Source organism: Periplaneta americana, chromosome 12, assembly GCF_040183065.1.
Source record: "Periplaneta americana isolate PAMFEO1 chromosome 12, P.americana_PAMFEO1_priV1, whole genome shotgun sequence".
NCBI lineage: Eukaryota > Metazoa > Arthropoda > Insecta > Blattodea > Blattidae > Periplaneta > Periplaneta americana.
The window spans coordinates 150,959,083-150,982,095 of NC_091128.1; the positions used below are offsets into that span (position 1 = coordinate 150,959,083).

Here is a 23,013-nt window from a genome sequence, read left to right on the forward strand (position 1 = left end):
TTTGTGGCTCCGACTTAAAGAACGCAGAACTTTACACTCTTTGTCTTTACTCTTTCGAATTCTCCACATCTCAATACCAAATTACCTTTCATCTCGTTTCTCTTATCTATACTCTAACCACGACGTAAATACCAGATCACTTATCTGTGGCACGCTAAGTATACCTCTTCATAGAACATCTTGTTATTCATCATCTTTTACAGTATCCACCTCGCGTCAATGGAATTCCTTGTCACAAAGTATTAGGGGCTGCAATAAACACCTTTAAAACAACTTAAAAGATAATCTTATTAGCATTTCACTCCAATCATACTGATTTAAACTATTACTGACTACATTGTTACTTCTTTCTTTCAGACATCATCCTGATTGTGCTGTATTTTCAAAATTGTCTCATAATAATCTTTTTCTATTATCTAATATTATTTGAAATATATTAACATTCTATGTATTTTAGCTTAATTCTGCTACACAGTTTATTTCAGTGTTTAATTAATTAATAGTTCATAGTATTTTGTTGTTTAATTCATAAATAACTCTTGTATACATATAACTCTCATCTAAATCAAATTGTTGAATTCTTTGTAAGTTCATGCATATGTATATACTCTTTTAGCTGGTTGAGTGGAAGAGAAGGCCTTACGGCCTTAACTCTGCCAGCTAAAATAAATCATCATTATCATTATTATTATTATTATTATATCCATACCTACTTTTAATTATACTTGAATTGTACCTTCAGAGAAAAAATCAACATTCATCTGAATAAAGTAGTTTACAAGCTTTATTAAAGTAATAAATTAACTCTATTCTGTGATAACTTTAACTGCTAATGTTTGTATGTTTTTTTATAGGTCTGTTAACAGTAATTAATTGTTACAATGTGAAATGGGCCACACGAGTGCAAGATATATTCACAGGAACCAAGATACTAGCATTGGTGATTATTGTTATTGCTGGTATGTGGGTGCTTGGTTCTGGAAAAACAGAAAATTTTCGCAGTCCTATGAGCAACACTAACCCAGAGCCAGGATTCATAGCATTGGCGTTCTACTCTGGCCTTTTCTCCTATTCTGGCTGGTACGTAGTTATAATTATATTTTAATTTATTCATTATAATGCATCAAGCTCAGGTCTTTCACTGCAAACCCAGCATTCTCCAATTTTTCCTATTTTCTGCCTTCCTTTTACTCTCTGTATACGATCCATATATCTTAATGTTGTCTATTATCTGATATCTTCGTCTACCCCGAACTTTTCTCCCATTCACCATTCCTTCCAGTGCGTCCTTCAGTAGGCAGTTTCTTCTCAGCCAGTGTCCTTTTTTTTCTTCCTGATCAGTTTCAGCATTATTCACCCACTCTTTCTAACACAGCTTCATTTCTTATTCTGTCCATTTCACATGTTTCATTCTTCTTCATATCCATATTTCAAATTCTTCTAGTTGTTTCTCTTCACTTCGTTGTAAAGTTCATGTTTCTGCCCCATACAATTCCACACTCAACACAAAGTGCTTCACTAGTCTCTTTCTTAGTTCTTTTTCCAGAGGTCTGCAAAAGATGCTCCTTTTTCTATTAAAAGCTTTCTTTGCCATTGCTATCCTCCTTTTAAAAATCATATTGGTGTGCATATTGTGATTAAAAATTTCAATTAAATTGATAAACCATTACGCTCTTTTGGGAAATACAGTAGAACTTAGATTATTCGTCACCCTATTAAACCAATTAGCACATTACCAGAGATTTGAGAATGCTGGGTTGCAGTGAAAACTTGCAGAAAATTACGAATGAATGAATGAATGAATGAATGAATGAATGAATGAATGAATGAATGAATGAATGAATGAATGAATGAATGAATGAATGGTAGCTCATTTAGAAGTTATTAGTAGGTTAGAAATTGTATGATTTTTGCAAGCAGAAAATGTCAAGCTGATCGAAATACAAAAGTAAATATCATAGGTGTATGGTAGACGATGTATGTCATTGTGACAGGTGTATGACTGGACAGAGAAATTAAAAATGGTGAGACAAGTGAAGAAGATGCGAAAAGACCGGCCATCCTATGAGTGTTGTGACAGAGAAAATTGTGAATGCAATTGAAGCTGTCATACATAAAGACTGCCATACCGCAATCCATGAAATAAGCACAAATATGTGTAGGTATCAGTATTGGTTCACTCCAGCACATATCCAAAATCAGCTTGATTTTTGGAAAGTTGTGACCAGGTGAATAACCAATGAAATGAAAACTTAATGTGTGGATATCTGCAGTAAACTCTGCAACATTATCAGGATGAAGGTGATGGTTTTCTCAGCAGAATTATGTACAGAGAATGACTTATGCGTACATCACTCTTGGCCTGAAAGCAAAAGAGCCAGAAGAGGTACTCCGCCTTCTTACAGTAACTGTTCGTCTTTACTTTTTGTGGGTATCAATCACCTTAGCAGAGTCTGTTTTATGATTGGTGGAAATTTTGTTTATCTGCTATAGCGATGGAGAAAATTCAATTTCTTTTGAGATAAGGTAAAATATATGGGATGTGTGTTCGTGTGGGGCTGCTAGTTGCCATCGGGCACCTCCCTATGTGGCGGACAGGAGAAAGCTCACCAGATGTGGTGTGTACTGTACTAGGGGAATAAAATACCCAAGACAGACCGAAACTAGACTGACCCTTCAGGTTGGGGGTTGTGACAGTGGACCAGCTCTTCACTACGTGGAAAAAGAGTATTGGCTACGATTCCTAATCAGCAAATTAGTACAGTAGAACCTCGATTATTCGTCACCCTATTAACCGATTGGTGGATTATCCGACTGTCTATTTCTTGCCTTTTTTTTTTTTCCTTCAGAAATAATATAACTTATATGGAGTACTGTTTCGTACATTATATTAGTAGGTCCTATGTATTTTTTTCTAGAGAGTGTTATTACAAGCTTTTATCTTTACATAATATTGTCTACTGTTCGAATTGCCGTTCTATATACTCGTAACTTCTATATAAAATGTCTTCCACGGCTGTCGACAGAAAACGTTTTTTGCTAAGTATCGAAAAAAGTGCAAATAACTGAATGTTTTGGGAAAGGGAAACTGTGGCTCATATCACATCAGAATATAAGATTGGATTTACGACTGCGCGATTTAATAAAAAGACAAGGATAAAGTGTAAAAAATATGTAAATCTACAACATACAACCTCCATTATTCCTATCTTTCCTGAGACAGCCATTACAAGGGGTTTCTTTTTCTCTTGAAAACCCGTTGTTGACAACCAAACCTAAATTAGTGAACTTCTGATCCACTACCTAGCGAGTTAAATACAAGACCACGGAGGAAATTACAAAATCTTCCATGGTATGGATTATCCGATTTTTCTGATTAACCGCTCAGTCCATCCCCTTCATTACCACGGATAATAGAGGTTCTACTGAATTATATTATTAAACAGAATATTCGGTCGCTAATTCAAATAGCAAACATGGAACTGCTATTGCTAATGGAGAACCAGTTAAGCAGGTAGATAAATTTAAATATTTAGGCACTACAGTTTGGGTCTGCAGATATTAAAATTAGAACTGAACAGGCAAGGAAAATTTTGGGAGCCTTCAATTCAATATGATGGAACAAAAACATAGCCAGGAAAGCTAAGATTCATATAGGAAAAGCATTGGTTGAGACAGTCCTTTGTTATAACTGTGAAGTATGGGCTCTGAATGCTGAATGTAGAAGCAAACTTTTAGCAGTGGAAATGGATTATTTACGAAGCAGTGCAGAAGTAAAGTAGAACCCCGATTATCTGACACCCTATTAACCGATTGACTCACTTGCTCACTCTCTTTTTTTTTTTTTTTTTTTTTTTTTTTTTTGCTACAAAAACTTATGAAGTAGGCTACTACATTGTTATACTGTGTTAGTACGTTTTTTTTTTTTCTAGAGTGTGTTATTACAAGCCTTTACACTTCCAGTTTGGTATACTGTTCGAGTTGCTGTACTGTACTACTTCTATACAAAATGTATTCCATGAGTGTTAAAAGAAAACTTTTGTGATAAGTATCGAAAAATGCATATAATTGAGTGATTTGGAGAAAGAGAAACTGTGGCTCATCTCGCATCAGAATACGAGACTGATGTTAAAACTATCCGCGATTTAATAAAAATTAAGAATAAAGTGTATAGCTAGAGTATGTAAATATACAAAATTAGACCTCTACTATTCCTATCTTTCCTCTTAAAGCCATATTCCTTGCCCCTTAAAAACACGTCCTTGACAACCGAACTTAAATTAGTGAACTTTTGATCCACTGCCTAGCATGTTAAACACAAGACTATGGAAGAAATTACAAAACTTCAAGAATTATTCACTTCATTTACGAAAATATTTTATGGTACGGATTATCCGATTTTTTCGGTTAATCATTCAGTCCACCCCCTTTATTACCACGGATAATAGAGGTTCTACTGTATCTCGGATGCAAAGAATCAGGAATGAAGAAATAAGAAGACGGATGCAGGCAGAAAAGACAGTTCTAGAAAGGATTAAAAGAAGAACATTACAATGGTTTGGACATCTAAGGAGGATGGATCAACAACGCTGGTCTAAAAGAATATTTGATTGGTCACCAAATAGAAGAGGAGTGCGGGGTAGGTCAAGAAAAACATGGTATTGCAACACCTGAGAGGTCGTCAGTGCTAAGGGACTTCAAGAAGAAGATGACTTGGACTGAACAAAGTGGCGATTAGGAGTGGGAAGGGACACCTCTAGCTGCATAATCCCGGACACTACTACTAAGCATATGGACCAGCTTGCAGTCTCAAGTGTCCTTAAAATGTTTTCAGGGCCACACTATGGTGGGAAGCACTCGCAGGCTACAGAAAACTAGCCGCCTTTGTGACCAACCTGCTGCTGTGTATTTTAAATAGGAATCTGTAGCATATATTTTAAATCAGAGAACATTTAACAGAAAAAAATAATATGCTATAATGTTATCACAAATAAAAAAAAAACATGTTGAATCTTTCGTACACTACTTTTAACACTTGAATGATGAAATGGCGATCTTACTCGTGTTAATTGTAAGCATGTACGGCTTACAGCTGTTTCGGTGCTTCTTCACACCATCCTCAGAGCCTACCAGATCTCGGCGTCATCTCGAACTTCGCTGCCTGTTGTGCGGATGCGTTCGATTGTTGAAAAGTGTTGGAATGCGGTGTCAAATAGTGTGTGTGTGTTCTGAAATTGATCTGTGTGTTGAGAATTTGATCAGGGTGTGTTTTAGTGTGTCTGTATATTTCATATTGTTCTAGTGTGTTGAGTTTTTGGTTTTTGGATTGTATGTGTAGGATTTCTATTCTGTATTTATGTGGTTAGCATTAGTTATGTGTTCGGCATATGCAGATGTATTGTGTCCTCTGGTTATTGCTTTAATGTGTTCTTTGTATCGAGTTTGGAATGATCTACCTGTCTGTCCAATGTAGAAAATATTAAAGCAATAACCAGAGGACACAATACATCTACATAAACCGAACACATAATTAATGCTAACCACACATACAATAACATAAATACAGACATGGAAATCCTACACATACAACCCAAAAACCAAAAACTCAACACACTAAAACACACCCTGATCAAATTCTCAACACACAGATCAATTTCAGAAAAAACACACACACACACACACAAAAAAACACACACGCACACACGCACGCACGCACGCACACACACACACACACACTTTGACACCACATTCCAACACTTTTCAACAATCGAACGTACCCACACAGCAGGCAGCGAAGTTCGAGATGACGCCGAGATCTAGTAGGCTCTGAGGATGGTGTGAAGAAGCACTGAAACAGCTGTAAGCCGCACATGCTTACACAATTAACACTAGTAAGATCGCCATTTAATCAAGTATTAAAAAAAAACAATTTAATACTGTTTTTAACAAGTGAACATACCAATATGTAATGATGGAAAATAACTATTGAAATCATGGTACGGTACAAATTATGTTGCCACCTTTTTAGTGGATGGTTTATCAGTATATAATAAAAATTGCTAGGTTTTGTTTCTGTTATCGTGTCTAATTTCTTTTCTAATTTATATGTATTGCTCCTTCCTGTCTCAAGTGTCAATGCGCTCAACAAAAGAGGGCACTGAATCTTTACATAAAAATTTAACATGGGAAAATATGGAGACTAGTACATTTTAAAAAGTGTATTGTAAAGAAAGGGATGACCTAACTGTAGTAGATAATTTTGTTTTTATAATTACAGGAACTACTTAAACTTCGTAACAGAGGAGTTGAAAGAACCGTACAAGTAAGTTATTGTATATACTGATATTCTACTGTGCTATTGTGAATGTTAGAAATAAAATGTGTATTGTCGCTAACTACATCTTCTTTGTGAATATTTCGTTGTGATGAACACTTACAGGACCAAATTAAATATGAAGAGAGTTGTGTCGGCCTTATGTCCCTCTGATGTAAGCCCAGTCAAGGTGGTGAGGGGAAATGGGATTAATCATGAACAAAAAGGTTGGAGGTGGGGGTTTGGTGTTGAGGAATGGGAAGTTTGAAATTGGTTCTGTTGGTTTTAATTAAGGTATATTGATAATTGGGAAGACTAGTGAGAGAAATGGAAAACAGGGGCAAGAGGGGAAGGGAGAATGGGCAGTGAGTTATAAAATCAAAATGGAAATAAACAGTTGTGACCATGCATGCGGCTTGAAGTTTGTGGATCGATCACCTGAACAGGATTATGATTGTATCTAGCCCAATATCAGGACAGGACTAAATCAAGTCAATTCAATTGAATTCAGATGTGTTTATTGCCGAAAAAAATATATATACCTACATAATATGTACAGTACATATATATTAGTGTGTGTGACTGTTTTAAGGAGCATTACGGCCTTCATGATTATATTTACAATTTTTTATTATAACACATGCTGGGTGATGTGCCAAATAAACAGACAAGACTGATTGCGGTTATATATGTAGTTATATTTGTTATAATTATTATGTATATATGTATATCTTTATGTATATATATTTTATTTTTTATTTATTTATTTTTTTGTAATGCCTGTAATTGCATTGCCTGAGTAAGATTTTTGGGAGAGGGCATTCCTTCTCTCTTTGGTTGGTGTTTTTCTCTCTCTCTTCTCGACTTTCGACTTCAGTGTTCCACTGGATATCTCTCTGCCGGGCAAAAGCAATAATGAGCTGGTCAAAATGTGAGTCAACGTATTGGTTTCAGTGTTGTGGTGGTGGATTGTTGTAATATGTGAGAAGTGTTCAGTCAATTCATAAAAATCAAGAGAACTACATTTAACAAAGTTAAATATATTTCCAAATTGGTACTGTTGTATTTTCTATCATGTGTGTTCCATATAGTCTATCTAATACATATGGGACAGATTTTCATAGATAGGGTGACCAGACGTACTCTTTTGTCCGAACATGCCCTCCTTTTTAGACTTTTGTCTGGAGGCTGGATGGGTTTTTAAAAAATCAAGGAATGTCCTCCTTTTCGTAACATGTATGTCTGATAAAATATTTTGAAATTATCTGATTTGACGCCTTTTTCAAGTAATTTTCCTGTAGGTGGCAGCAGCGTCGACAGAATATACTCTTTGCCAATGACCAGAACTCTCTTTGCATACAAGTAATATTAAATTCACATTTTGTGCGGTCTTTTTATGTATTTTGGTAATAATTATAGTTTCCTTGGCTTTCATATGTAGTTAACTGTAAAATCGTTTTATATTATTAAGTTTTATCATAAGTACACTGTAATAAAATAGATATTGACATAATTTTAAGTATAATATAGGCCTAAGCCTAAATCTAAATAGGGTAGATATTTTCTATCCTTTTTAATAATTATAGTTCCCTTGACTTTCATATTAGGTAATTTGTTGTTGTTGTTATCCAATGCTGGGCTTTGGCAACGAAGCCATTAGCACTCTTGCTCTCCAATATTTCTCTGTGGCGGGTCCAATAGGTAGAACTTCACAGGCTTGTAGATGTTCTATTAGGTAACTTTAAAAGTATTATTATTATTAAGTTTTATCATAATTATTTTTGTAATATTAACATACTTTTAAGTATGATATAAGCCTAAACCTGTACTGTAAATATTTTGTAAGAAAATAGACATTGACTTAATTTACGGTATAATATACGCCTAACTAAGCCTAAATACATATTTTCTGTCCTCTTTTTTCGAACAATGTCCTCTTTTTTGAAGCTTTGTGTCCTCTTTTCTATCGATGTGAATCTGGTCACCCTATCCATAGATATGTTGATGCTGTCAAGAATTTCTTTCTGCCTTTCAATTCTTTGTAAATATTATTATGCTGCTAGTTATATTGTATGTTGGCAGTTTCGTGACAAAATTTAGGAAAGTTAATGTAAATGAAATGGATAAAACGACAAAATATATTAGTTTCACCACACTTTGCATAATCCTGTCTCTGTTCATCTAAACTGTAGGCATATTTCTTATTACTACATTTCTATTAATTTTGGACACTATGCAGTATATTCCATATATTGTTATTTGAATAAAATATCTAAAAATTCTTCAGTGTATTAGTTATATATGACATGCTGGCGAAATAAACTTTATCAATATGTTTTTCTGTGAAAAATAACTTATTATACATTCAAGAAAAGTATGTAATAGTAAGAGTGTATTTTCTTTAATGTATCATCTGTGCTGAATTCACAAGAAATATGTAGGGGAGAGTTGGATAAAACAGGATGGTATGATAAAACGGGATACCCGACTTATTTCGTTGGAAAGTGCTGCAACTTACCCAATGATGCGAGGACTTTGTTCTTAGATTAGAAGGGGACATTATGCAGTGCTCACATGCAGAACGAACACGTTAATTTTTGTTGTGTAGAGAAAAGTTTAAAATCAGCTGCTTAACTAAATTGTTTCGACTGATTTTAATTGGCACATTCTGGGATTAAATTTGCAGAGTTGAAGAGGTAAGTCTCTTATATAAATAACACATTATTAGTCTTTAATTCTTTGTAAAGAAAACCGCTGTAGCTTTTACCGTTTTGTTGTGACGCCATGTTTTTCTTTACAACTCCTAGTCGGACAAAACAGGATACCCTATGGTTTGGCAAAACGGGATAGTATCCCGTTAAATGCATTGCATATGTGGGATTTCACTTTAAATGCTGAATTGAATATGTTATCGCTATGACAACCAACAATGACAGTAGTTAGGAAGAAGAGGATGAAGACAACAACGAGGCGTGCATTTATTGTAATCACCTCTTCTCTAATTCAAAATCTGAAGAGGGATGATGAAATAAGTGTACTCAATGCCAAGAATGGGCTCATCAGGCGTGCAGTAGTATAGAATCTGAAGACTGCGAATAATTCTACTGTAACTTTTGTAAATGAAAAATTCTGCACTAGGACTATGAATCAATGTCAACAAACAGGATAGACTTTATGTATAATAATTTGATATTCTTCATTTAAGCCCACATACATATTTTAGTACTACTAATACATCAATGGATCAACAGTTGATAAATGTGGTGGTAGGCAGTATGCCATGAAGAGTCCAAGCATTATCAATGCAAGAGGAAGCACTACACTCTATTGAAGTTGCTAGGATAGAGATTTGGTACTCCAGCCAATACTCAATTTCCATTTGGCCATCCACACCATTGCTATAATTTTGTCAACAACTGTTATTTTTTTTTTTTTTTTCAACAACTGTTAAAAATAAATGCATTTTCATTCCTTAGCTTTCCTTCTTTTTATCTTTTATTGAAGGTCTCGTTGACAGGTGATGCAAAACTTTTTTTGGTGTGTTTATTATGCATTTTAATAAAAACACATACATTTTTTCAGTTCCTTAACAATATTTGCTTTATTTTAAATAAGTATCCTGTTTTACCCAACAGGATACTTGCGCACTTTCCAAGAAAATTGTTTTTCCACTTTAGCTATATCATTAGAAGTGAAAATCAAAATGTATTATGAAAGTACATAGAATAGTGGATTCATAAGTAAAAATTGAATTGTTTCCTATCACTTTAATAGGAAATATACCAGATTCCGTGTTAAGTATCCCGTTTTGACCAACTCTCCCCTAAGTAATTCTCCCAGTTTATATGCTGTGTACTATGGAAGATTTTTCATTTAACCTAATCATATATTATTGTGTAGCTCTATATTTGCATGTATATTATGTTTGCCGTGTAACAATTTTAATACAGTTTAATATAGAGTAGTGTGTGGTGTAGCCTATGTTTCTTTGCTGAGACTTATTTTATTAGCACTGATTAATTGTATGTAATCATGTTTCAGAAATTTGCCAAGAGCTATTTGGATATCTATGCCTATGGTAACAATTATATATGTGCTAACAAACATTGCGTACTTTGTTGTGCTTACAAAGGATGAGTTGTTGGCATCTGATGCTGTTGCTGTTGTAAGTATGCGTCATTGTAATTATTGTTTTTCTTATTAGTTATGAATACTGCTCTTTTGGTTTCCAATATTTCTTCACACTTTATTGAAGTAAAGATAGGTGTGCCTGGTATGTATTTAATAAAATTCGAAATACTTCTTCATTGATTTTTAGTCTAAAGTCCTATTATGTCTTCAGTAATTGATTATATATAAAATTATAGATCTGAACAATTTTATTTAAATTTTTAAATCACCAAAATGTGTTCTTCGTAATAAAGAAGACTCAGTTATGGACATGGATCATCTTCACACATGCCCACATCTGAGGTCATCCCATCTGAACTCAACACCAGAATTATACTGAAATGCGAGAAGGTGAATGGAAGCTATGCAAGAGTCTACACAATAGAGACTACTGCTACTACTACAATTTTATTTACTCGAAAAATTTTCATCGTAAAATAACAATTTAACATTATGATATAAGGTGTAAATATATGTTGTTCTCTTCATTGTAACTTATTATTTTCAGACTTTCGGAGACAAGTTACTTGGAGTAATGTCATGGATTATGCCATTCTTTGTTGCGTGCTCAACATTTGGAGCCCTCAATGGAGCAATATTTGCATCATCACGCCTGTTCTTTGTTGGAGCTCGTCAAGGGCACTTACCTAAGGCTATTGCGCTTATCAATGTTGATAAGTTCACACCTGTACCTTCATTAGTATTCCTGGTAAGCTCTCAAACTATCAAATCACATTTAATTATGAATTTTCTTGAGTAAGAAAAAAAAGTAATAATAATGTGAAAGAAATATTGAAGGTGTTAAACCACTTCGTAGATGTACCTATCTATGTGCTGGAGTTTAATATAGAGAACAAGAATTTTTCTTAGCCTCCATTTCCAGAATGACTCTGAAGGCCATGAGTACCTATAGAGTAAAGTCTGGAGGGCCCAGTTAGTCAAATCCACTCTCCTCATCTCCACGCTGGGGCCCTCTGCGAGCTTCTAAGATGCGAAAGAGAGTGTGGTGTGTGGAAAGCAACAGGAAGCTATCGCATTTATCTTTCCCAAGAAAAACTGCAAACACTCAGTGAAGATTCTCCTGCGAATACTACTGAATCGACGTTTATATTCTAAGATGGAAAGACAGTTGGAAGAAGAGCAGTTTGGCTTCAGAAAAGGAAAAGGTATAAGAGATGCAATTGGACTACTACCAGTACGAACAATCGACGAAAGATACCTACAGAAGAATAAAGAAGTATATATAGTATTTGTGAACCTGGAAAAGACGTTTGACAGAGTGGATTGGAACAAACTGTTGGACATCCTGAAGAAAATAAGTGTGGATTGGAAAGACAGAAGGCTGTTCAGTAACCTATATATGAAACAACGAGTCAAAGTAAGGATAGGAGAAGAAATGTCTGAAGGAAGTGAAATAGGGAGAGGAGTACGACAAGGGTGCCCTTTATCATCTACCCTGTTCAATATCTATTTGGAGCATTTGGTGAAGAACTGTTTTCAGAACATGGGAGGAGTAAAAGTAGGAGGAAGAATAATAAAGTGCATAAGATTTACTAATGTTTATGGCGTTGTTAGCAGAAGAGGAGATGATACTAAGGGATATGCTACTGGAGCTAAATGACAGCTGTGAGCAGTATGGAATGAAGATAAATGCAAACAAGAAGAAGACCATGGTTGTCGCAAGAAAAATAAGGAAGGTAAACTTGCGAATTCTAAATGAGGAAGTAGAGCAAGTGAACAGCTTCAAATACTTGGGATGTACTACTATAAGCAATAACATGAGCTGCAGCCGGGAAATGAAAAGGAGAATAGCAATAGCAAAGGAAGTTTTTAATAGAAAAAGGAGCATCTTGTGCGGACTTCTGGAAAAAGAACTAAGGAAGAGACTAGTGAAGTGCTTTATGTGGAGTGTGGCATTGTATGGAGTAGAAACATGGACATGGAGAAGATTGGAGCTTGTGAAGTGGACAGAGAGAATAAGAAATGAAGTTGTGTTGAAAGGAGTGAGTGAAGAAAGAATGTTGCTGAAAGTGATCAGAAAGAGAAAAAGGAATTAGTTGAGTTACTGGCTGAGAAGAAACTGCCTACTGAAGGATGCACTGAAAGGAATGGTGAATGGGAGTAGAGTTCGGGGCGGAAGAAGATATCAAATGATAAACGACATTAAAATATGTGGATCCTATGTGGAGATTAAGAGGAATGCAGAAAATAGGAAAGATTGGAGAACGCTGGTTTGCAGTGCACGACCTGCCCATGAGCAGAACACGTGTATGTGTTTTTTTGTGTGTGTTTGTGTGTATTTGTGTTTGTGTCTCTCTTAGAATTGCTTTATAACTGTTGTGCTAAGTGTATAGAGGTAATAGGTGATCGTAATAAAAAAATGAAAAATTTATTTTGAGATAAACTTAGTTCTTAGGCTAAGAACTTATCACTACCACGTCATAAATGTTTTATTTACTCTTGAGAAGAATTTGTTGAATTTTATGAGTACTGTAAGTCACATTATTTACTTATATTTAATTTCTCATGTGTTTCAATTATTATTTAAAATAAATAACATTTACATGTTCACATTTTACAGTGTTTCATCACCTTGGTATTGCTAATTATCAAGGATGTGTACGTGCTCATAAACTATCTCAGCTTTGTAGAAGCTCTTTTCACAACACTCTCAGTATCAGGATTACTTTGGCTACGGTATAAAAAGCCTCATGCTGTGCGACCAATAAAGGTAAGCATAGTTATGCCTAATATAAATAACACGAATCAGTAGAAGAAAGGAAATATAAAAACCTATAATATGTCCTGAATGTGGAATATTTTTCAGTAGTCAGAACATCATTATATACAAATATGAATTCTGAAAATGATTCATTTGGCTGAAGGTTTTCCCATTCTGCATTTTCAAGTATTACCAATTCTTCTTCCACAAGCATTTCTTTCACTCCTTCCTATATTTAATATTTTATTGTTTTTCATCGCTTAGTGTTTTTGCTATAAAACAGAGGGCATCTAATATAGATATCTTCATGTCTCTAGTATCTTTGTCACACTCCACAAAAGTTAGAGCCTTTAACGTTAGAATTTTATAATAATGTGTCTCAAAGGCATGAATAATGCCCAAATTCAAGGGCTACATTCTGCTTGTGCAGTTGGCTGGCAAATACTCAAATTGTACATTTCTTAGATGCAAGGTAATTTCTATGAAATAAACAAAGAAGAAATACCAATCTATATCACAGACACACTCATTGCTGAAACTCCAGTTGTGAACGAAATTCCTCCATGGAAATGGGTGATTCCAGAACATAGCATACAAATTCCAGGAAATCATTCCAAAAATGACCCTCCATACATTCTCAAGTTAGATACCATGGAACACTCTGCAGCACATACAAGGATCATCTTCAAATTTATACAGATGGATCTCTAAATCTAATAATGGGACATCAGGAGCAGGGTATTATATTCCAAAATATCAAGAAAGTTATTTCATACCATGTTCAGCCTCCTCCAGTCTTGACACTGAATTGCTACCTATTGATGTTGCTCTTCAGCGTGTTACTCAAATTTCTGAAAAATCTATTTGCATACCTACCGACTCCAAGGGGGCTATATTTAATATAATTAAATATGTATCAAACCTATACGCACATAGAATTATTCAAATTTAGAAACAACTAAGTAAACTAAAAAAACTCCAAAAGGAAATAACATTTCAATGGATACCTAGCTATTGTGGTATATCTGGAAACAAGAAAGTTGATAATATTGCAAAACAGATAACATATTGCAACCAAGACCTCTTCAAGTGATATCTCTAGCCAATGCTTTTGCTTCAGTAAAGTCTCATTTTGTAAACCTATGGATCAACAATTGGCTCTCTTCTGACAAAGGAAAAATTTTACAGTCTGTACAAAAGAAACCAAATTACCTGGAAATATACAAAAACTTGCCCAGACATGTTCAAACATTTTTAACAAGAGCCAGAACAGGTCACATTGTCACACAATTGTACCTACACCGATTTCACATTTCTAATAATCCTACTTGTCTCTGGTGTAATAATCATTATGAAGATCTGAAATACATTCTTCAATACTGTCCATCCATAAACCACAAAAGAAGTAAATTACAATCATCAGTACCAGTTGCAGAAGACACAGGCCTGCAGTATATATTGGCTACACCCCAACTCTGGCTACTAGCAACAGGCATCTATAATGAACACCGATCAAAATACCCCTCATTTATCATGAAAAACAAAAACTGAATAGACTACAGTGGATTATAGTGGACTTTATGTTGTCAGCAAACAGCTGGATACATTAAGAAGACTGATTGAATAGATGCAAGGTCTGTGGATGGCAGGACATTACTGCACAAAAAGATAATCTTCATATTGTGTCCCTACTTTTGCATGAGGATAGTTATTTGCTGTGCAAAAATAACTCTGAAGTCTTCCATACCTTACTGTTGTTCTCATACAGCAGTGTAAATGGTGGAAAACTTGAAATTACACTAACATAAATGCGTGGTGTTTATTACATTATGAACATACCAAAATTGAAGGGACCAAAAAATAATTGTGTAAATGGCGGGAAAGCATAAATTCTGGAGATGTAAAATCGAACTTCTACTGTATTTGCTTTTATGATATACATTAATAATATTGCTAGCTCTATATAATTTTACAAATGACACCTAATCGCTGGCGACCTTCAATTGTACAGAGAGTTCCCATGCAGACCAGTTCCAGGTAGTATGTTCCATTGGCTTAAGGGGAGAGGATGGTATTTTATGGTGAAAAATGAGTAAATTAAAAAAAAAAAAATTTTTTTTTTCTTTAAAATACTCTGTGATATATGTAGAATGCATAGCATAACATTTTGTGAGTAATTGTGCCCTTATCGGATGTTGAGTCGCCATTTTTAAACTTCCTGCATTATGGATTTTTACATCACTCGCCCACTTTTATTGTTGTTTCCGGTAAATTAAATTAAAAAAAAAAAAATTTTTTTTTTTCTTTAAAGTAACTCTTTGATATGTGTCGAATATATTGCATAACATTTTGTGGGTATTTGTGCCCTTATCGGATGTTGAGACGTCATTTTTAAACTTCCTGCGCTGTAGATTTTTAAATCACACGCCCCCTTTTATCAGTTTCCAGTAACTTCATTTTTTTGCTACATTGCCAGACAGAAATGGATATAATTTCTGAACTATTAAAGATACATGCATGAAATTTAGAACACACATTCTTTAGACTATTAGGAAACTTTTCTCTGTAACACAATTTTGTTAATTGATTTCATTTTTAAAATACGTCCGTTAGTTTGCAAGAAAGGAAATCAGAAAAGTGTTATTAAATTTTAATTGTTTATTTTACAAACGTAGGGACGAATATAAAAATTCTGTTACATACAGTTTGTAGAACATGCTTTTGCAAATATATTGCACAAAACTGTTTGAATCTATCTTTAAAAGCGGTTTAGATATATCGGTTTTAGTACAATCCTGCATGGAGTATTTTTTTTTTTTCAAATCTGAGTTGCTACAGCTATGAGCTCTCTACATACAAAAAATTAATATTTTACACCAAATAGGAAAAAAGTTTTAAAAAATACCATCCTCTCCCCTTAATGACGGTACTGCGAAGCACCTGTCCCGAGGAAGCCAAGTGGCAAGGGGTGGAGTGGAACCAGTTTTTGTAGGGAAGTGTGCACAGAACTGGTCATACACTAGCATATGACTGCTTGCCACCCGACTACAGACTTTGTGAGGTAGAGGTTGGAGTGGGACCAGTCTACATAGGACCTTCCGTATACGTACACACAATGAAAACTGACCTGAAGCAGGCGACAGACAAATTGAATGACGACTTGGCAGCAGTGTTTTTATGGACAAAAGCATATGGACTTAACACAGACAAAACTCAGGCTGTCATAATGGGGCACCAGAGCTTGTTAAGTTCGCTGTAGATTGAAAGAATTCCTAATGTAATAATAAATGGGACATTGTAAAATATAATGACTCGGTTATAAATTTAGGAGTCAACATGGATATAAATCTGAATTGAAAAGTACAGGTTACACAAATCACAAAATAGTATATTACGGTACAAAGTTGGAAAGTGCTTTTTTTAATTTCGGAGATTTTGTAATGCACTTAACAAACGTGTATTGTACAACATTTTTTGCACAATCATATTTAAAAAATTGCAAATACAATATATTTTTCATTGAAAATTTAGAGCAATATTATTCCAAAGCCTTCGCAAAACTGCACTGTAATGGTAACTAAGTAACAATAAGTGCACTGTAATGGGTCTATTTCGGTATAGTTTTATGTTATGAAGAACGGTTTCCCTAGCAACAAGTTTCTGTGTCGAAATTCCACCTTTCAAGGAACCAGTAGCTGTAAATACAACAAAATACATGATCATGCAAAAAAAAAAAGTGTTTTCGATACTCCACTCACATAGGCTCTTAAATGACATCCTCACAGCTGCCCTCAAAATACGCTTAGTAAATGCACTTGTGATGCCTTACTTGGACTATTGTGACGTTCTCTGCATGCTAAACAACTCTCTCACACAATGTATACAATGTTTGTGTGCATCTTGTCTATAATACTCTCTGGCGAGACCATTTCACACCATGCTTTCACATGCTATTATTGTTGCGCCTAAAGGAGTGCCGTCAGCTAAATGGTCTATCACTATTATTCAAAATACTACATTCCTCTACTTCTCAGCATCATGCTTCACACTTCTAAAGATTGTCAATCTAAAGAGCAGGTGATTTAGGTCTACTTCTAATCCTCCAACATAGAACTTTTGCATATTCTTCAACATTTAATGTTGCACTCCCCCAACTTTGGAATTCTCTCGCGCACAAGATCAGAGACTGTCGGATCCTACTGACATTTTAGAATAAACCTAGTAAGTTGTTATTAGATAGGAGCTAGACATGTTTATTATGTTGTTGTTTTCTAATGCCAGGCGTTTGACAATAAAGTCATTTGACCTCTTGCACTCCAATATTTTTCAAAGATATTATCATGGCCAGCCACTGAAGCACAGATTTTGAGGTGTTCCGAATCCATTTCTTGGTTTGAGTTGCACAATGGTCAGTTAGGGTACTGATATATTCCAATTCTATGCAGGTGTTTGGGCAAACAATCATGGCCTGTTGCCAATCTAAATGCAGCTACAGACGATTTTCGTGGTAAATCGGGAATTAACTGTGGATTATGATGCAGAGAGTTCCATTTTTTCCCTTGAGATTGTGTTATCAAATTTTGTTTGTTGAAGTCTAAGTATGTAGATTTAATAAATCTTTTCACAGAGTAATACATAGATTTAGTAACAGGTCTGTAAGTAGCAGTGCTGCCCTTCTTTGCTAAAGCATCCGCATTCTCGTTTCCCAGGATTCCACAATGGGATGGTATCCATTGGAATACAATTCTTTTATTGAGTGATATTAATTGAGAGAGCATTTTAGTTATTTCTGCTGTTTGAGATAAAGGTGTGTGTTTAGAGACTATTGATAGAATAGCTGCTTTGGAGTCTGACAATATAACTGCATTCTTAAATTTATTGATGTGGCATAGAAGATTCCTGAGACTTTCACTTATTGCAATGATTTCTCCATCAAAACTTGTTGTTCCAAACCCAAGAGATCTATAAAGTGAGAAGAGACAGCACGTAACACCTGCACCGGCACCTTGTTCTCTGGAGATCAAGGATCCGTCAGTGTATAAATGAAGCCAGTTTTGTGGAGGGTACCTAATGTTAATTGTCTCTAAAGACAATTGTTTTAGTATTTCAGTGTTTACTTCTGATTTCAGTATTTATTCTGTTAAATTTAGATTATATTCTATATTTAATATATTTAATTTATTTAACATGTTTATTATACTTATGCCTGTATGTAAGCTAGTGTTCCTTATTAATTTAGTATTTTCTTTTGCCCCTTAAGGATTTAGCTTAAGATTCTTATTTATAATATTGTTTGATTAACTGTCTATATATTATAGGCCATTTGTTATCCCATGAAACCTACCTGCGCGTCAGGGACAGAAGAAAGTGGACTGAGGAGCTTTCCTCCCTTCCTACGATTCTACTCATAGCTAGCGAGCTCACTTACCTCCACCATAAGTTTCTTACTATGTTACAGTGCATGCAAGCATTTGGTTTCACGAGGTAACGAATGATCTATATTTTTCTGTAATATTGTATATTCTACATTACAAGGTGGCTAAGTTTTCAAATCGTACTATGTTACATTTTTCACTATCAACAGTAGCATGTATCATATAGCTAATCTCATTGAATGTTGTTGTTGTTGTCTAGTGCCTTGCATCTGGCAATGAAGCCATTAGCAGTCGTGCTTTCCAATACTTTTGAACTGTAGTTTCTTCTGATCTTAATGCTTCACAGGTCTTCAAGTGATCTTCATTCATTTCTGCTGGATCATTACACAGGACACATATTGGTGAAGCTGAGATACCTATTCTGTAGAGATGACTTGCTAGACAGTCATGATTTGTCAATAGTCTGAAGGCTGCAACTGCTGTTTTCCTTGGTCTCTGGGGGATTATATCTGGGTTGGAAAGTAGTGTAATCCATTTTTTGTCTTTAGCATTTGACTCTATTTCTTGTAGGTATGAATGAGAAAATTTTGTAGTGATCAAGCGTTTTATTGAGGAATATGAGAAATTAAATTTAGGCTTTTGTTTTATTGTTGTGCCTTTCTTTGCAAGTGTGTCTGCGGTTTCATTCCCCATGACGCCACAGTGTGCTGGAATCCATTGGAGATGGACAATCTTATTAACTTTTTGGAGTTGTGTTAACATTTTGTAGCATTCTCTTATTTTTGTTGACTTCTTTGTAGCATTTGAACATATTCCCTGAATTGCAGCTTTAGAATCTGAAGGAATTACTGTCTTGTTATATTTATTTAAGGGAAGATTTAATAATTGTCGGAGAGCAATGTGTATAGCCTCTATTTCACCATCATAATTTGTTGTGTCTCTGCCAACAGAATGATAAAAAGAAAAATGTGTACATGTAACCCCAGCTCCAGTAAGGTTTTCTGTGTTGGATCCATCGGTATATATGTGTAGCCATTCTTCTGTAGGGTATCTAATATTGATCGTTTCCAGTGCTAGAAGTTTTTGTATTTCTTTTGGTGTGTCTGATTTACTTATTTCCTCTGTTAATTCCAAACTGAAGGTAGGTTGCAATAATTCCAATGGATTTTCTCTTATGAGTAAATTTTCTCTGGTGTTAGGAATGTTCAATTTGGATTTAATCTGTGTTACCTTTTCTAGGAAACTACTATGAGCTTTAAGGATTGAGGAAGGAAGGTTCTTTTCTGTCCATTTAGAATTTGGCAGTCGTAACATTTTCTCATGTTGGAGCAGTGCTTGTTCATGCAAATCTCATTGAATGTTATAATTTTATTATATTGTACGAATACTTTGTACCTTAAATTGATTTATGGTGAAATGGAAGAGAAGTTCTGATTGGCCTTAACTGAGGGTCATGTACAGACCCAGAAACAAAATGTGGGCCATCTGAACTTTCCAAGTTCCAGTAACAAAATATTGCACATGCTCAGTAAGTAAATTCAAGAGGCCCAAATTTTGTTTCTGGGTCTGTATAATAGAATTTCAGCTAATGGTATGTGATAGAACTTAAAATCCTTAAGCTTTAAGGCAAATAACAGTGAATATATTGTAGATTCTATCAACATGGCATTTTGAATAGATTGATAATTGATTAAATGGCGATCTTACTCGTGTTAATTGTGTAAGAATGTGCGGCTTACAGCTGTTTCGGTGCTTCTTCACACCATCCTCAGAGCCTACTAGATCTTGGCGTCATCTCGAACTTCGCTGCCTGTTGTGTGGGTGTGTTAGATTGTTGAAAAGTGTTGAAATGTGGTGTCAAATAGTATGTGTATTCTGAAATTGATATGTGTGTTGAGAATTTGATCAGGGTGTGTTTTAGTGTGTGTGTTCTGAAATTGATCTGTGTGTTGAGTGAGGGGCGTTTTCACAAAACTCGTTATCTACAAAATCTTCTTGTTTTCAAGACAACTCTTTTCTAAAATACACAACTGTATACTTATTTTTTTGAAAGATGGGACATGACAGTTTAGCGGCCGAGCTTGGAACTACAGTGCTATGTTGCCAATATGGACTACCATGCTGCCAGCTGATGAAAGCTAGCAATTGACGTTAAGATGACTGACGTTAAAACATTCATTGACAATTGACGCGAAGGTAAGAAAAGAATACAAAAATCGACAGAGAATCAAACACGAAACGTACCAATGCTAACATTGTGTGCACAATAAATGTCACCAAGAGAGCTATTAAGCATTCGCCATGTGGGAACGGTAAGTTTGGCAACTCGACTGTTGTTACCATAGCAACAGGCCTACCACTCTATGTGACATTCAGTTGTTTTTCCGAACGCAACGCTCCTGTCATGTCCCATCTTTCAAAAAAACAAGTATAGATACCGAGTTTTGAAAAATCTCTTTTATTTCAAGATCAATTTACTGATATACTTACCAACTTCAGCTTAATTCTGATAGCACCATTGGATTCTCCTGACCCAAAAACATAAGGATATGCTAAAACCTCAAAATCGAAAAAAATGTAGATAACGAGTTTTGTGAAAATGCCCCTCAATTTGACACCACATTTCAACACTTTTCAACAATCGAACGCACCCACACAACAGGCAGCGAAGTTCGAGATGACGCCGAGATCTAGTGGGCTCTGAGGATGGTGTGAAGAAGCACCGAAATAGCTGTAAGGTGCACATACTTATAGAATTAACACGAGTAAGATCGCCATTTAATAAATTATTTATATTCAAGTGTTAAAAGTAGTGTACGAAAGATTCAACATGGAATAGATAGAATTCCTGTGTGATGTAGCAATACCGGTAATTGAGTTGTTAATTACATTAATTTTTGTGCAGGTAAATATAATATTTCCAATCATCTTCTTTATTATCTGCGTATTTCTGGTTACGCTGCCATTCTATGTAAGCCCATGGGAAGTTGGCATTGGGCTGATACTTATTGTATCCGGTATTCCTATGTATCTCATTTTCATCTACTGGAAGAACAAGCCACTTTGGCTTGTTAGAACCTCAGGTAAGTTTTTTTCATTGTTTTCTTTTATATGATAATGAATTAATATCCAAATAAAATGCAACATCAGTAGTACGACATTAATATTATATTTAAGTGAATTGTATATGTATAATACTTTAGATTTTGTTTTATATTTGTTGTTATAGATAATTTCAACCTGGCCTGTGCAAAAATGTTCATGTGCGTCTTAGAAGATGGGAAGAAGGATTAATTAAAAACGTATGGCTAGGTGCGAATTACTGAGTGACAGTGAGACTATTTATGGAACTTGTATATTTATGTTTGATTAAATGTGGCATAATAATAAGAAGCGTGATTGTTGTGACATCTTATGATATTACGGCTTAAAAATATATTTCGCCAAAATAAAAGGAGGCAGCTGCAGTGCTAGTGTTTCATGTCATAATAAATGAACATCAAAGAAGACTCTTTAGCATAGGGCTTTGTCTCTGATGTTTTTTTAATGAAATTATGATATAAATTATTGTAAACCAAGTAGATTTCTTCATATTTATTCAAGTAGTGTTTATATCTGAATTTATGAACTCTGCTTGAAGAATTACTTCTCTTATTTCTGTACACCGGAGGTGTATTGAATTTTGCTGGAGAACTGAATGAAGTGCTCTGTACCTGAATGGTACGTAGTGTTCTTTCCAACTGGCTAAATTGCTTTATGTGTTGAAGATAATGCTTTGCACCACTGGAAAGAGCGCGAAAAATAAAATAAAAATATGCCAACACCTTAATTCCATACAAAATGCACACAGTGCCCTTTACTTCTGGTGTACAGAATTATTTCCTTACCATCTCCTTCATTCTTTCCTTCTTACACCAAGCACACAACTGAATTGTTTGGTCACTTTACACACATCCATCTTCGGAATGTGTATAATAAGAACTTTCTTGTGTTAAATTTTAACGTACCTTGTGAACATGTTTCGACCTATTTTCGGTCATCTTCGGAACTGGTCGTTGTTGGTCTTGGCGCCTCTTGTTTCCTGTGTGGGTGCGTTCGTAGTGTAGAGTCAGAGTGTATGCGTTTTGAAATTGAGTTGTGTGTTGAGAATATTGTTGGGGTGCGTCTGTATATTTCATATTGTTCTAGTGTGTTGAGTTTCTGGCTTTTTGGTTGGATGTGCAGTATTTCCATGTCTGTGTTGATGTCTCTGTAGGTGTGGTTGGCATTTGTGATGTGTTCTGCATATGTGAAGGTGTTTTGTAATTTTGTTATGGCTGTGATGTGTTATTTGTAACGTGTTTGAAATGATCTGCCTGTCTGTCCTATGTAGAAGTTGTTGCAGGTGTTAAATTTGAGTTTGTATACGCCTGTGTGTTTGTATTTGTTTGTTT

At 35.0% G+C, this 23,013-nt stretch overlaps 1 protein-coding gene across 1 annotated transcript in view; it reads left to right on the forward strand.

The window, feature by feature from the left end:
• The window catches only part of mnd (L-type amino acid transporter minidiscs), a 115,273-nt gene extending 93,115 nt beyond the window's left edge, over positions 1 to 22,158 (forward strand). Inside the window, exons 3-9 of the mRNA XM_069842284.1 lie at positions 855 to 1,080; positions 6,278 to 6,322; positions 10,355 to 10,478; positions 10,992 to 11,192; positions 13,065 to 13,214; positions 21,486 to 21,663; positions 21,810 to 22,158. Of these exons, the coding sequence (XP_069698385.1) occupies positions 855 to 1,080; positions 6,278 to 6,322; positions 10,355 to 10,478; positions 10,992 to 11,192; positions 13,065 to 13,214; positions 21,486 to 21,663; positions 21,810 to 21,874 (989 nt within the window). The 3' untranslated portion in view covers positions 21,875 to 22,158. The remainder of the gene's footprint in view (positions 1 to 854; positions 1,081 to 6,277; positions 6,323 to 10,354; positions 10,479 to 10,991; positions 11,193 to 13,064; positions 13,215 to 21,485; positions 21,664 to 21,809) is intronic.
• The last annotated feature ends 855 nt before the right edge of the window (positions 22,159 to 23,013 follow it).